This window comes from Pristiophorus japonicus, chromosome 1 (assembly GCF_044704955.1).
Source record: "Pristiophorus japonicus isolate sPriJap1 chromosome 1, sPriJap1.hap1, whole genome shotgun sequence".
NCBI lineage: Eukaryota > Metazoa > Chordata > Chondrichthyes > Pristiophoridae > Pristiophorus > Pristiophorus japonicus.
The window spans coordinates 162544528-162557993 of NC_091977.1; the positions used below are offsets into that span (position 1 = coordinate 162544528).

At 39.1% G+C, this 13466-nt stretch overlaps 1 protein-coding gene across 1 annotated transcript in view; it reads right to left on the reverse strand.

The window, feature by feature from the left end:
• Positions 1-651: 651 nt before the first annotated feature.
• The window catches only part of LOC139235020 (membrane protein FAM174A-like), a 91479-nt gene continuing 78664 nt past the window's right edge, over positions 652-13466 (reverse strand). The window contains exon 3 of the mRNA XM_070866146.1: positions 652-3924. Within this exon, the coding sequence (XP_070722247.1) occupies positions 3921-3924 (4 nt within the window). The 3' untranslated portion in view covers positions 652-3920. The remainder of the gene's footprint in view (positions 3925-13466) is intronic.

Genomic DNA, 13466 nt, shown 5'->3' on the forward strand with positions numbered 1-13466 from the left:
AAACTGCACCAGGCTGCCACTCTTAAATACATCAAGGAATACTTATTACATTCTATTACGCTGCCTGATTGTGCTGATTCATGGAAGATTTTCCATTTCTGCTTATGCAAATTAATTTTAGCGGAAACGTGAACGGTAACCTAACTAGTGCAATTTCAACCGTATCTGAAAACAGAAACTCTACTCCCAGTATATTTTAGTAGCTAGTGCTCAACTTTAAACAGTAGTTTTTTTTTCAAATTATTGTTAATTTAAATTTAATTTACACACCACAGAAAAGAAGATATAAAACTTTAGAAGGTTGAATTCTGAAGTAATGGCAAAAGTGCGAAAGAGTCCAACTCAAAACAATAACCTATCTTTTTCTTTCAGGTGCTGACTTTCCTGCTATGCATTGGCATTACCTGTTTTACAACAGAATGAATGGCTACCTATGCAATGTAATTACTTCAATGACAGTAATCTTCCAGTAGTCAACTGTAGATTATCACTTTATAAGCTAGCAGTGATTGTGACAATCATTCATGTCTCAAGGTATTTTCAACAGTTGATGTAGCATCCACAAAAGGCATACTTGATTTTTAATTAGGAGGTACAAAAGAGATATTAATTTAGCATAGCAGCATTTGTATACCAAAGCCAAACAACAAATGTTCATAATTTTTTGATTTATTAACCAAAAATGTTCAGTTTAGTACATTTCTTCAAATAGGCTATATACAGCATTAACAACTTGCAGAAACAATAGTTGTGTTGATAGCACAAAACAAAAACTAAATGCATTTTTAATGCTGAGAGAAATTCTTCACCGAGATCACTGGCACAACAATCTATTGACAGTGTTAAAGTTCATGCAATGGTTACCCATCTTTATGTTATCAGGTTGGTAATGCAGAAACTGAAGTAATGTTAATCTACTGCTAACATTTTCATGAGTTAATTGTATTCTTACAGCAGTAATAATGAAAAATTTGTGTTCAGTCATTTTAATTGAGAAAATAAACCCTCTGCTTGATTTGAATGATGCTGTGATAAATTTCAACCTATTTTTAATGATCAGCTGGCACAAAAAAGAAAACTATGAATCCAATAGATTTGTTGTAATTCTTTCAAGATGAATAGAATTCCTACTTTCATGTTCAACTAGGATAAGCCCAGGTTATGAATGGGAATATATTTATGCATCGATGAAACCATATTATGGTGCTCATTTTGTCACTTCCTGTGCTGTATGAAAGGTGGGCCCTTCCTTGGTATTATAATTCCCAAAAGTGCAGCAGTGAACATGGTAAAATGTTTGAACAATACTAACAATAAACCAAATATGATACGCTGAAGATGTCTTCCACACAAAAGATAAATGACCAGCTTTGTATAGATAGAATCTCTGGGATAGAATCCATTTCCTAAATAGGAGGAGCGTGGGCCCTTCAGGCAACTTTAACAACTATATTAAGTGTGCATCTATAAAGGAGAAGGCATTCTAAATAAATGAAATCTAAACAATGCTCACTAGCTCTATTAGGATTGTTCCATGTATCACATGCATAAAGCTTGGCTGAAATCCAAGATCAAAGAAAGTGTTCTAGACAGACCAAGAATAAAGATTGCTCCATCACAGTGGTGCAGTAGAACATGGTGAGTACAGGTTTAATCTCACCTAATATCTCAATGTGGGTAGGAGAGAAAAGTCAGAAGACGAGTCGTCCCAAGCATGTTTGCCTCCTGTCACTAAGCTCTAGAGTGGTTTTGGTGGCGCAATGGAACAGATTATGCTCTTTTTCAGGGATTCGTGTTCTCACAAAAAATAAGCCTGCTCAACAGTCAGTCTGTTAAAAGGAAGCCTGGTGCTGAATGTCCAATCGATTTTAATGATCAACCTGGCAATGCAGAGAACAGTGCCCAACTCAGCCAAAAGGGAAGACTAGAATCAATGAGAAGTTTTGCACCATGAATGGCTACAGCCATCAACAGAGAGTACAGAATGAATTTTGTATTTGAATCCTGGGTTAAGTAGATAGTATCCGTATTCTCAAAGGGTTAAGAAATGATCACAGCTTGAGCCTATTGCAGAGTCATTTAGAATGAAGTCCTAAGAAGTATTAGATCCTGCTAAGGGCCTAGTTTGGACTCTCATTTAATAGGAAGTTCAGATTCCAAAAAGCTGTATTTTGAAAAGCTGTCTAACCCAAGTACAGATGTTTATTAAGGCTGAGACAGTGGAACAGCAATTGGCAAATATCCTGGTAGCCAAATGAGTCCAAAGGCAAGTACTGGTAATTGCTATTTTTTTCTTTGGACATGGCTATCAGAGAAATTTTATGTAATATGACACATTAGCTTCATGAATAGGTGATAGGAAGCCCTTATATTAGGGCTAAGCCCATTCCATTAAAGTGGTAGAGTGTGATTATGCAGGTAATCACAATGACCATTGAGCAACCCGAAGCACAGGGAAGCACTTTAATTGATCTACCCTTTGTACAGGTTAATAATAAGTTAGTGCAGGTTTTATAGAGTTAGATCTAAACTATTTATTTGAAGATCTCAAAGCATCATGAGGATACCTGTGGAAATACACTGAACCAGTGGATTTATTTTGAGTTTCTCTGAACTTGTACCAAGTGGTTAGGCTGGCTTTCACTTTTAAGAAGCTGCCTTTCCAAGCTCTTGGTGCATAGACAAAACAGATTTCACATGTGGCTATATCATGCATACAGAAGAAGAAAGATTGGAACTGGTCTTGAAGCTAGAAAATCTCTCATCTAAGAGAAAGTGAGAGCAAGTTTTTTAAAAATTCAAATAAACTCAAACACAACTCTCATTAATAACTTGGACATGTCCTAATGAAATTGGAGGATGCAAAATGAAGGGGATGGCTCTTATTTATGAAGAGTCAAAGCCATGTACGTGTAAGCATTCTACATAAATTAGCAGTAGAAGTACTACAAACATAATAATGCTCTATCTTATTTTACTTTGAAACTTTTTTTTAAATAGTTTTATTACTCAAATATAATTTTAATTTAGCTTAAAGGCCAGTCATTTGCCAAAAGAAAAACTTAAAAGCAAATTATTACAGAAATTTAATTGAAAGACATTGATCAACATTAAGTAAACATTCTTTCAACATTCTCAAATTCCTATTCTGCTTTTCAAAATAGGAAAAAATATTCAAACAAATCATCACAGGAATCTCTCAGTTTGTAAACACTTCCCTAGTTTCTTCACATCAGTGTATATTCTGTACAAAATGTCTGAAAATTTTGAATCTTTATATAATGTACTTACATGCAATACACTGACATGACTGCAGTAAAATCTTTTTAAACAAATCACTGTAAAATATCAAGCATCAGTGTTACAAACTACAGTAATGATTAGTATTGTTCCAAAGATGTTATATCATCTTATTACCCGTTGGTCCTACATTAGTCACCAATTCTTTTTTTTTTAATTTCCGTTACTGGACCATTGTTATTCTATGACTCTGATTCTAACTTTAAAAAGGGGCCAAAGTTTGACTCAGAAAATACAGATCTGATTTTTTAAGCAGAAATTCTAACTCCCATATTGTTTCGGTCCAAACTTGGATTAATGTTTATATGTACAAAAAAACTGGGAAAATGTCATCTTGCTTTTTCCACAGACTTAAAAAAGATTATATAATTCTCAGTTTTACCAGAAAGAAATTAAAAAAAGATTCTCCATTTTCATTTACACCTATAATCAGAAACATATTTACTTTATTAAAATAGTGCATTTTTCATTAAGATAGTAGAGCTACAAAACTACTGTACAGTAACTTACACAATACATAGATTTAGAGCTCATTCTGGTATAGTAAGATGCAAGTAGCTTCTTGATATTGCTGTGTAGTTTTGGTTTTCTTGCAGGATATACTGTAAGATTCGCTGCATCTACCTGTAATTTAAAATAAAAAAAACAAAGTAACTTTTTTGTCTCACTGTTTTAGTGCCGATATGAATGAGCACTTTATTATGTAACTAATTTGATGTGGTTCTAAAAATTGGTAAGGACCTACAGACCAGTTGCCAATGAAGGAATACTTGATTCTGACACTGGGTACTGAAAGTAGAAGTGTTCCATTCCCTGGATACTATTCATAAGAACATAAGAAATAGGAACAGGAGTAGGCTATACGGCCCCTCGAGCCTGCTCCGCAATTCAATAAGATAATGACTGATCCCAATGAAAGCAGAAATTCAAAAAGTTAATTTAAGACAGTCACAAAATGGCAACCTTATTTGCCAGTTGAAGATTGCAGTGCCACATCTGTAACAAGATTTTTTTTTTTAAATCACTATGTTTTAGATAACAACAGTTTGTATTTATATAGCTCTTTTAACGTAGTGAAATGTTCCAAGGCACGTCACAGAAGTATTATGAGATAAACAATTTGACACCGATCCACATAAGGAGAAATTAGGGCAGGTGAGGAGATAGGTTTTAAGGAGCATCTTGAAGGAGGAAAGAGAGAGAGAGGCAGAGAGGTTTAGACAGGCAACAGAAGGCACGGCCACCAATGCTTGTGAGATTATAATCAGGGATGCTCAAGAGGGCAAAATTAGAGGAGTGCAGACAGCTCAGGATGGAGGAGATTACAGAGATAGGGAGGGGTGAGGCCATGGAGGGATTTGAAAACAAGGATGAGAATTTTGAAAGCGAGGCATTGCTTAACCGGGAGCTAATATAGATCAGCGAGCACACGGGTGATGGGTGCGGGGACTTGGTGCGAGTTAGGACATGGGCAACCAAGGTTTAGATCACCTCTAGTTTACATAGGGTATAATGGGGGAGGCCAGCCAGGAGTGTGTTGGAATAACCAAGTCTAGAGATAACAACGGCATGGAGAAGGGCTACAGCAGCAAATGAGCTGAGGCAAGGGCGGAGACAGACGAGGTTACAGAGGTGGAAATAGGTGGTCTTAGTTATGCTGCAGATATGTGGTCAAAAGCTCATTTCAGGGTCAAATATGACACCAAGTTTGCGAACAGTCTGGTTCAGCCTCAGACAGAAGTTCAGACAAAAGATAATTCCAAGAAAATATGTATATTTTTCTATTTCTAGAGTAATGAGCAAGTATTACCCAAATAGAAAATCCATTTGGAAAACTGACAAGGTCTGCCAAAGAACATCTACAACATTTGTGTTGATTTCCACTTTTTTTTGTTGAATTACTGAAACGAAACTGTTAAATTCTTTATATTAACTAACTGAAGTGCGTTCCCGTTAGCATTGTTCAGTTAGCAAAAGGGATTCCAGTTAAACAGTGTTTTAGCTGATCAGGAGGGGCTACAGAACTGCTCTGTTAACTCTAGCCTTGTAAAGGGACCTGCTATAGATCTGGAAAATTAGGTAGTGAGTCAAGTTATTCTGGTTAAAACTGAAATCCGGCTAATAGGATGAGGTAAAATGTGGGTCCTCATGTAGCTAGATTGAAAGAAAGGTATAAAAAGAATGGTGTTAGAATAGATACTTCAGAACTCAATAAGGCTTGGCTAGTTGGTCCCCTCGAACTCAAAACTGATGATATGGTGAATTATCTGGTACATGGTACCGCAAGTGTTTCAAGTATATGTGTAATTATCAGTAACGGTTATCATTGTACGTGTAATTGTTTGTAATGATAGTTATCACTGTATGCTTAATTCATATGAAAGCCAATAAATGTCTTTGAACCCCATGAGCTTGTGGAATAACAGATTTATAAGCCAGAATTTCCATTCCCGAACATTACTGTTAATAGGCAGGCAGAAGATGCAGTTCTCATCATGGTAGAATCTGAATGAATACATTTTGAAAATAATAGGAAAAAAAGAGATGCATCTTAAAAATGCAAAGGGATCTTTGTGTACAGATACACAGATCACAGGTACTAATCCATGTAAAAAAGGGAAAATGGAATTCTTGGTATTATACCTAGAGTCACAGCATACAAAACACAAGGAGATAATATTGTACTTTTACAAATATTGCTTAGGTCATGACTGGAATACTATGCAAGTTTGGGAACTGTCTTATAGGAAGGATATATAGGCAATGCAAAAATTACAACATAGATTCAATTTTATTTATACAAGGAATGAGGAGTCACAGTTATGAAGTGAGACTTAAGAAGCTAGGATTTCTTTTCATTGGAGTTGACAAGGTTAACTGGTAATCTGAAAGAGGGAAAGATTATGAAGGGTTATAAGAAACTGTCATAGAATACTTCCATCGGTAAGCAAGACATTAAGAATGGCAAAAAGAATTAAAGCAGAAGTTAAAGAAATCTGTCACAAACTGTTGCTGAAGCCTCAAGTTGTTTTAAATTTGATAGTTACATGAAACAGATGAGTATTAAAGGGTATGTGGAGCAAACAGGAGAGTAAGATCACACTAAGAGGCTCACGGAGAAAAACAACAGAGATGAGATGGGCCAAATAGTCTGTTTCCCTGTTTTAGCATTTGAATAGCTGTTATTCTTCTGGTCCTGTTGAATATAGAAACCATGTGAATTGGCAGCACATAAATTAAAATTCAAACAGCAGCTGTTCAGAAGCAACCCAGAAGTTTGGATAAGGATAGCTGGTATTCGGCACCTTATTAAAGCCAAACAAGGGCAAAGTAGATGTTGAGCCCAATTGCTGACGATCCCTATAAAACACGTTAACATGCACGTCTTGTGGAACTACATCACAACTTTATTCTCTACACTTTAGGATACAAACATGCAAAAACTAGCTGCAAATGTTATTTCATATTTTAAAATGTGTGGTTACCATTTTATAGACTAATAATTTCTACATGTAATGGCCCAGAAATTGCGGTCGGAGGCCTTCGACCTGAAAAAGTTCTATGAATTTACCTGGTGCTCTGGGAGGTTTGGAGACTTGCAGCCCTGATCGTCCCGATCTCAAAATTTGTTTTGCGCTGACCCCGTAGTTCCCCGTAGCTGGTGGTCAGAGCTATACCGGCGGCGGTGAGGGAAGGACTGACTGCATGAGGTAAGAGCTACTGTTTTGTTTTTTTTTTCTTGCGCTTGATCTTTATTTGGGGTGAGCAATATATTGGGAATGTTTTTTTGTGCTGATTTTTGTATTCCACGAAGGCCTCTCTTAGGGTGCTACAAATCCAGCTCTTTAGCAACGGATATTCAGTTGCTCACGTGGCCTAGAGCCCCAAGATAAGCTTCGAACGCTTCCCTTAGCATTACGCTCCACTGTCAGTGCACAACTGCTGAATTTTGTGGCTGCAGACACAAACCATTTCCCGGCACTAGATTACCGCCTAAGAAGCTTCCAACCGAAAATCCAGCCCTATAGGCTTCAGAAACAGCAGCTGGAAGGGTATCCAGGCATTCTTGCTCTCACATTTATGGCCACAGAGAAAAACTGATTGTATTAGACTGGTTTAGTGACATGACTCTGCAACTCTCATCAAAACAATATCTAATTAATATATAAAGATGAAGCTTCGACACAAGCTTTTCAGTTACACGGTTAGATGGTGGAGCCCAGCATGTGAGTGTTAAAGTCAAGGCTGAAGCATTTGCAATCATCTTCAGCCAGAAGTGTTGAGTGGATGATCCACATCGGCCTCCTCCTGAAGTCCCCACTATCATAGAAGCCAATCTTCAGTCTATTCGATTTACTTCATGTGGTATCAAGAAACTGCTGTGCGCACTGGATACGGCAAAGGCTATTGGCCCCTGACAACATCTGGTTGTCGTGCTGAAGACTTGTGCTCCAGAACTAGCCACGCCTCTAGCCAAGCTGTTCCAGTACAACTACAACACTGGCATCTATCGGTCATTATGGAAAATTGCCAGTATGTCCTGTCCTCAAAAAGCAGGACAACTCCAATCCATCTAATTGCTGTCCAGTCTATTCTCAATCATTAGCAGTGATGGAAGGTGTCGTTGACAGTGCTATCAAGCAGCACTTAACTCACCAATAACCTGCTCACTGATGCCCAGTTTGGGTTCTGCCTGGACCACTTGGCTCTAGGCCTCATTATAGTCTTGGTCCAAACATGGACAAAAGAGCTGAATTACAGAGGTGAGGTGAGAGTGACTGCCCTCGACATCAATGCAGCATTTGACAGAGTGTGGCATCAAGGAAAACTTAGTAAAATTGAAGTCAATGGGAATCGGGGGGAAATCTTTCCACTAGCTGGAGTCATACCTAGCACAAAGGAAGATGGTTGTGGTTATTGGAGGTCAATCATCACAGCCCCAGGACATTCCTCAGGGTAGTGTCCTAGGCCCAACCATCTTCAGCTGCTTCATCAATGACCTTCCCTCCATCACAAGGTCAGAAGTGGGGATGTCGCTGATGACTGCACAGAGTTCAGTGTCATTCACAACTCCTTAGAAAATGAAGCCCTGGATGACATTCAGGCTTGGGCTAAGTGGCAAGCAACATTCGCACCACACAAGTACCAGGCAATGACTATCTCCAACAAGTGAGAGTATAAAGACCACCCTTTGACATTCAACGGCATTACCATCGCCGAATCCCCCACCATCAACATCCTGGGGTCACCATTGACCAGAAACATAACTGGACCAGCCACATAAATACTGTGGCAACAAGAGGTCAGAGGCTGGGTATTCTGCAGCGAGTGTCTCACCTCCTAACTCCCCAAAGCCTTTCCACCATCTACAAGCACAAGTCACTTGCCTGGATGAGTGCAGCTCTAACAACACTCAAGAAGCTCAACACCATCCAGGATAAAGCAGCCCTCTTGATTGGCACCCCATCCACCACCTAAATATTCACTCCCTCCACCACTGGTATACCTCGGCTGCAATGTGTACCATCTGCAAGATGCACTGCAGCAACTCACTTCTTCGGCGGCACCTCCCAAACCCGTGACTTCTACCACCTAGAAAGACAAGGGCAGCAGGCACATGGGAACACCATCACCTGCAAGTTCTCCTCCAAGTTATACGCCATCCTGACTTGGAAGTATATAGTCATTCCTTCATCGCCACTGGGTCAAAATCCTGGAACTCCCTCTGTAACAGTACTGAGAGTGTACCTTCACCACACGGACTGCAGCGGTGGCTCACCACCACCTTCTCAAGAGCAATTAGGGACGGACAATAAATGCTGGCCTTTCCAGTGACGCCCACATGCCATGGACGAACAAACAAAAAAATCTTATTAACTTATTCTGAAAATAATTGTTTATTCAAGTGATATTTAACAAATTATGCCAACACCCCAATAATAGTACAGAAAAGGTATTCCCTGTTATTACATGAAAGTCACTATTTATTATATATAGTAGACACTACATTCTCATCACTTCCTTAAAGCTCCCAGAACAGATGGTTTTGGTTCGGTTATGATAACTTTGTTTGGAAACTTAGCTAATTTAATATGCTGCATTTATAAATGACAAATGAGCGATTCGATTATTTTACCAATCATTCTGAAGAAATTGGAGTATTTTTTCAGTCAAACTAAATGGATTTATGCCAGTTCGTTGAACAAATCATTGGTTTTATTTACTACCCCTAACATTGATGAAATATCAAGGGGGCAAAATTGTCCCTTTTTATAGTCCCATTAGCACCTCTGGAGGGCACAAGGCTGTTTTCGCCCAGGAGAGAGGGACGGTAGCGCCTCCCAGGAAATCTCCCCGGATGTTTGGGAGGTGCTGTTCCAGACACGCCCCGCAGTTAGCGCACCGGGCTGTGGCGCAACCAGCGATGACGTAATCACCCCATGCCGACCCCTTAACAACCCGCTGGGGAAATTGCCCTGCGGGTTGCGAAGCTACCGGACATCCACTCCCAGGGCGCTGTTGAAATGGGAGGCCTGCAGCGCCCCGGGCCACCATCTTTATTTGTCGGCTGACTCTTGGGTCGGCCCACCATGGCAGTCCTAGTGCAAACCGGGCTGCCTGCACTCCGTTTTGTGGTTCAGTGGCGACCACCAAAGGGCCATGCTGAGTACGCAGCGGCCCTCCCCTTCAATCAAGGGGAGAGGCGTTGTAGCACGTTAGAGCTATGCGCAGCATCCGTGTAGCGCTGGCCTCAGTGCTGCTCTACTGCCTCGGAGCGCCCCTCAAAGGAAACGGAGTGTCGAAGACAATTCCATGTCGGGGGCGGGACTTCGCGGCCGGGTGATTTTGCCCCCCAAAAGTTGAGATACTAAAATAAAATTTCTCTACCACGAGATTGTTCATAGAGATGCAGTGCATATTTATTAAAATGACATAGTTTAAATATTTTACAGTGCATTTGTTTTAATTTAAACAGAAAAGTGACCAGATAAATTTTGCTGCCTGGGCAACTCGCTCCAGAAAGGGATCTGTGCTTGTATTTTCTTCTTTTACAGCTGACGTTGCTCAGCATGTAGCACAAGTTTAAAACAAAACAGTTGAAAGGAGAATAATTCTTGGGACAGTGTTTTCCTCTGGGGTGTACTCTAAGCATATATTTTGGTAAATATAATTTTATATTTACCAAAATATATGCTTAGAAAACAAACACAAGTTTTCTTAGCTGCTAAGAGGCACGTGATTTTGGGCATCCCTCCCTTGCTAGGTTGCTCAGTGACAATATTTACGGTGAGTGTGTCTGCATTTTGGAACATCTCCACAGAAAACCGGGGCCATCTGGCTCCCGACTTCAGATAGAGTGCCAATCTGGAACAGTCGAATCTGCATGGTTGGGCTACAGAGTACCCATTGCAGTTTTATGGAACAATGGGATACTTTCAAATAAGGCTCTAATTTACTTATGTCAATTTCTTGTGAGGAAAGGCGGCAATGACACACGTCTAAGTATTTTTACAACTGAAACCACAGGATCTTGGGGTGCGGATTCATAAATCATTAAAAATTGCAACGCAGGCCAACAAAGCCATATAAAGTGTATACAAAACACTTGGGTTCATTTCCAGAGGAATATAATTCAAAAAACAAAGAAGTTATGTTAAGCTTGTACAGAACCTTGGTTAGACCACACAGAGCACTGTGCATAGCTCTGGTCCCCACATCACAAAAAGGATGTAGAAGCAACGAGAAAGTGCAAAAAAGATTTACAAGGATGGTACCAGAACTGTGAGGAACAACTATCAGGAAAGACTGAGCAGGCCGGGATTTTTTTCTCTTGAAAAGTTAAGACTGAGAGGCAACCTGAAAGATGTTTTGAAAATTATGAAGGGGTTTGATAGGATAGATGTAGAGATAGTGAAGTTGTTTCCACTTGTGGGAGAGTACAAAATTAGGGTCCATAAAGATAGTCACTAATAAAACCAATGAGGCATTCAGGAGAAACTTCTTCACATAGTGAGAATATGGAACTCACTACCACAAAGAGAGTGGTTGCGGCGAATAGCACAGATGCATTTAAGGAGAAGCTAGAAAAGTATATAAGGGAGAAAGGAATACAGGGTAGAAGGATATGTTGATAGGTTGATATGAAGTAAAAAGAATGGGAGGAAGGTTTGTGTGGAGCATAAACACAGAATGGTCCATTTCTGTGCTGTAAAATCCTATGCAATTTTCATATACTTGTGTTAAACTAATACTGTACTGCAGCAAAGAGTTCTTCAGGTTCAACTTTGTAATGTTTGGCTTCTTGAAATAAATAGCAGAAAAAAAAGAGCTTTAAAAATCCTGGAACTTACCACTTTGTACTTTCACTGAATGGGAAAAATCCAATTAACGTAATAAATATGAAGGCTATTAAATCTCATCGTGCGCCACTGTGTTGATTGCTCCCAGCAGCAGAAGTGAGCTTCTACATTTTTCTAAAAAAGTTTGTGGGAAATGCAAACTATAAATCTATATGCCAATTAATGTTGTGTAAGAGTATTATCACAATCACAGTGAATATGCAAGCACTCAATTTGCAAGTTTCTGCAGAAATTAAAAAGTTATTTTGTAACAACACCTAATGTTTTAATGTTAAAGTATTACTAAGTGAACAAAATTTTATACCCTAGTACTATTGTGTATGTTAATTTAGTTTACTCATTTTGCACTATTCAGGCCAGTAGCAGGGCCCCCAGCTTCTGATTATTATTTTTCCAAAATGTTCCTGCAGCGTCTTACAGTTAGAAACTAAATAATCTAAAATGTGCAGTGACATTATAACTGTGGTGCTATTTTATTAAACACATACTGCCCATTTCGTAGGTAGTTAATTCACAATATATACTGAACAAACAACATTCTTCTCGGCATAGGCAACCTGTTATTCCAGAGTATGAGTTCGAGTGATCTATTCCGCTGAGAAAGAAGAGGCTTTTTTTTGTTCGAAGGATTATGGGGACAGTTTATCCCCAATGTAGAACAAATAATAAGCAAGGTGTTTGAAACATTTAAATTTTGTTTGGATATAGGTACTAATTTTAATAAATGTCGTTTCATCATTTTTAAGTCCATAAATTGAGTACTAGTTAGATAGCGTTGATAAGTAATGCTGAAAACCAATAAACTGTGTCAATTTGGCTCAGCTGCTGGGAGTCAGATGTTTGTGAGCTCAAGTCTCATTATAGACTTGCAAAGATGCAACCTGTGTCCTAACTTGCAAAGTCCCACTCACCCATAACCCCTGTGCAAACTGACCTACATTGGCTCCAGGTCCACCAATTTAAAAATATGTATCCTTGTGTTCAAATCACTCCATGGCCTCATTCGTCCATATGTCTAACCTCCTCAAACCCTCGGAGCTCCACGTTCCTGCAACACTGGTCTATTATGCATCCCACTCCCTTCACCCCACCATTGCCTTCAGTTATTTAGGCCCTGAGCTCTAGAATTACCTCTTTGCCTCTCCACCCCTGCTTCTTTATGACCCTCCTTAAAACCTATCTCTTTGACCAAGCTTTACAAATATATCCTCCTTTAATTCAATGTCAATATTATGCTCCTATGAAGCAGTTTGGGACATTTTTATATGTTTAAAAGGTGCTGTATAAATGTAAGTTGTAGTTAACTATTAAAAAATAGGCAGATTGTACCATCTCAGAACACATCTCACCCCGCAGCCATAATTCTAAGTGTGCCCAAGAAAGATGAGAAAGAAAAATGTTAAACCATTCAAACAAAAATGTTGTGCTTGTATAGCCACTTCCACTTAGATTTATTTTGCTGAACCACAGATCTCTATACGTGTCCTTTATGCAAACAATGAATCCCTTTTAAGGGCCTTCTCCCACCTGGTAAACAGCTACCCTATAATGATGATATACTGAAAATGGTGGACCAGCTGGCTCAACATCTGGAACTGAAGCATGTGCAGGGTAGGCGAGATGTTTTTTTAGTTCCACATTTTTATCGTTTTTTTTCTTCTAACACAGTAGGTGTCACAATGCATCAAGAGTTTAACTGCTGAATTATGCTAGATTTCAATACCTGGAACACATTGACGAAGAATTGGTTAGGCAGAAAAAAGTGAATATAGGCAACAAGATTGGTATTCAACTTTACAAATCAGC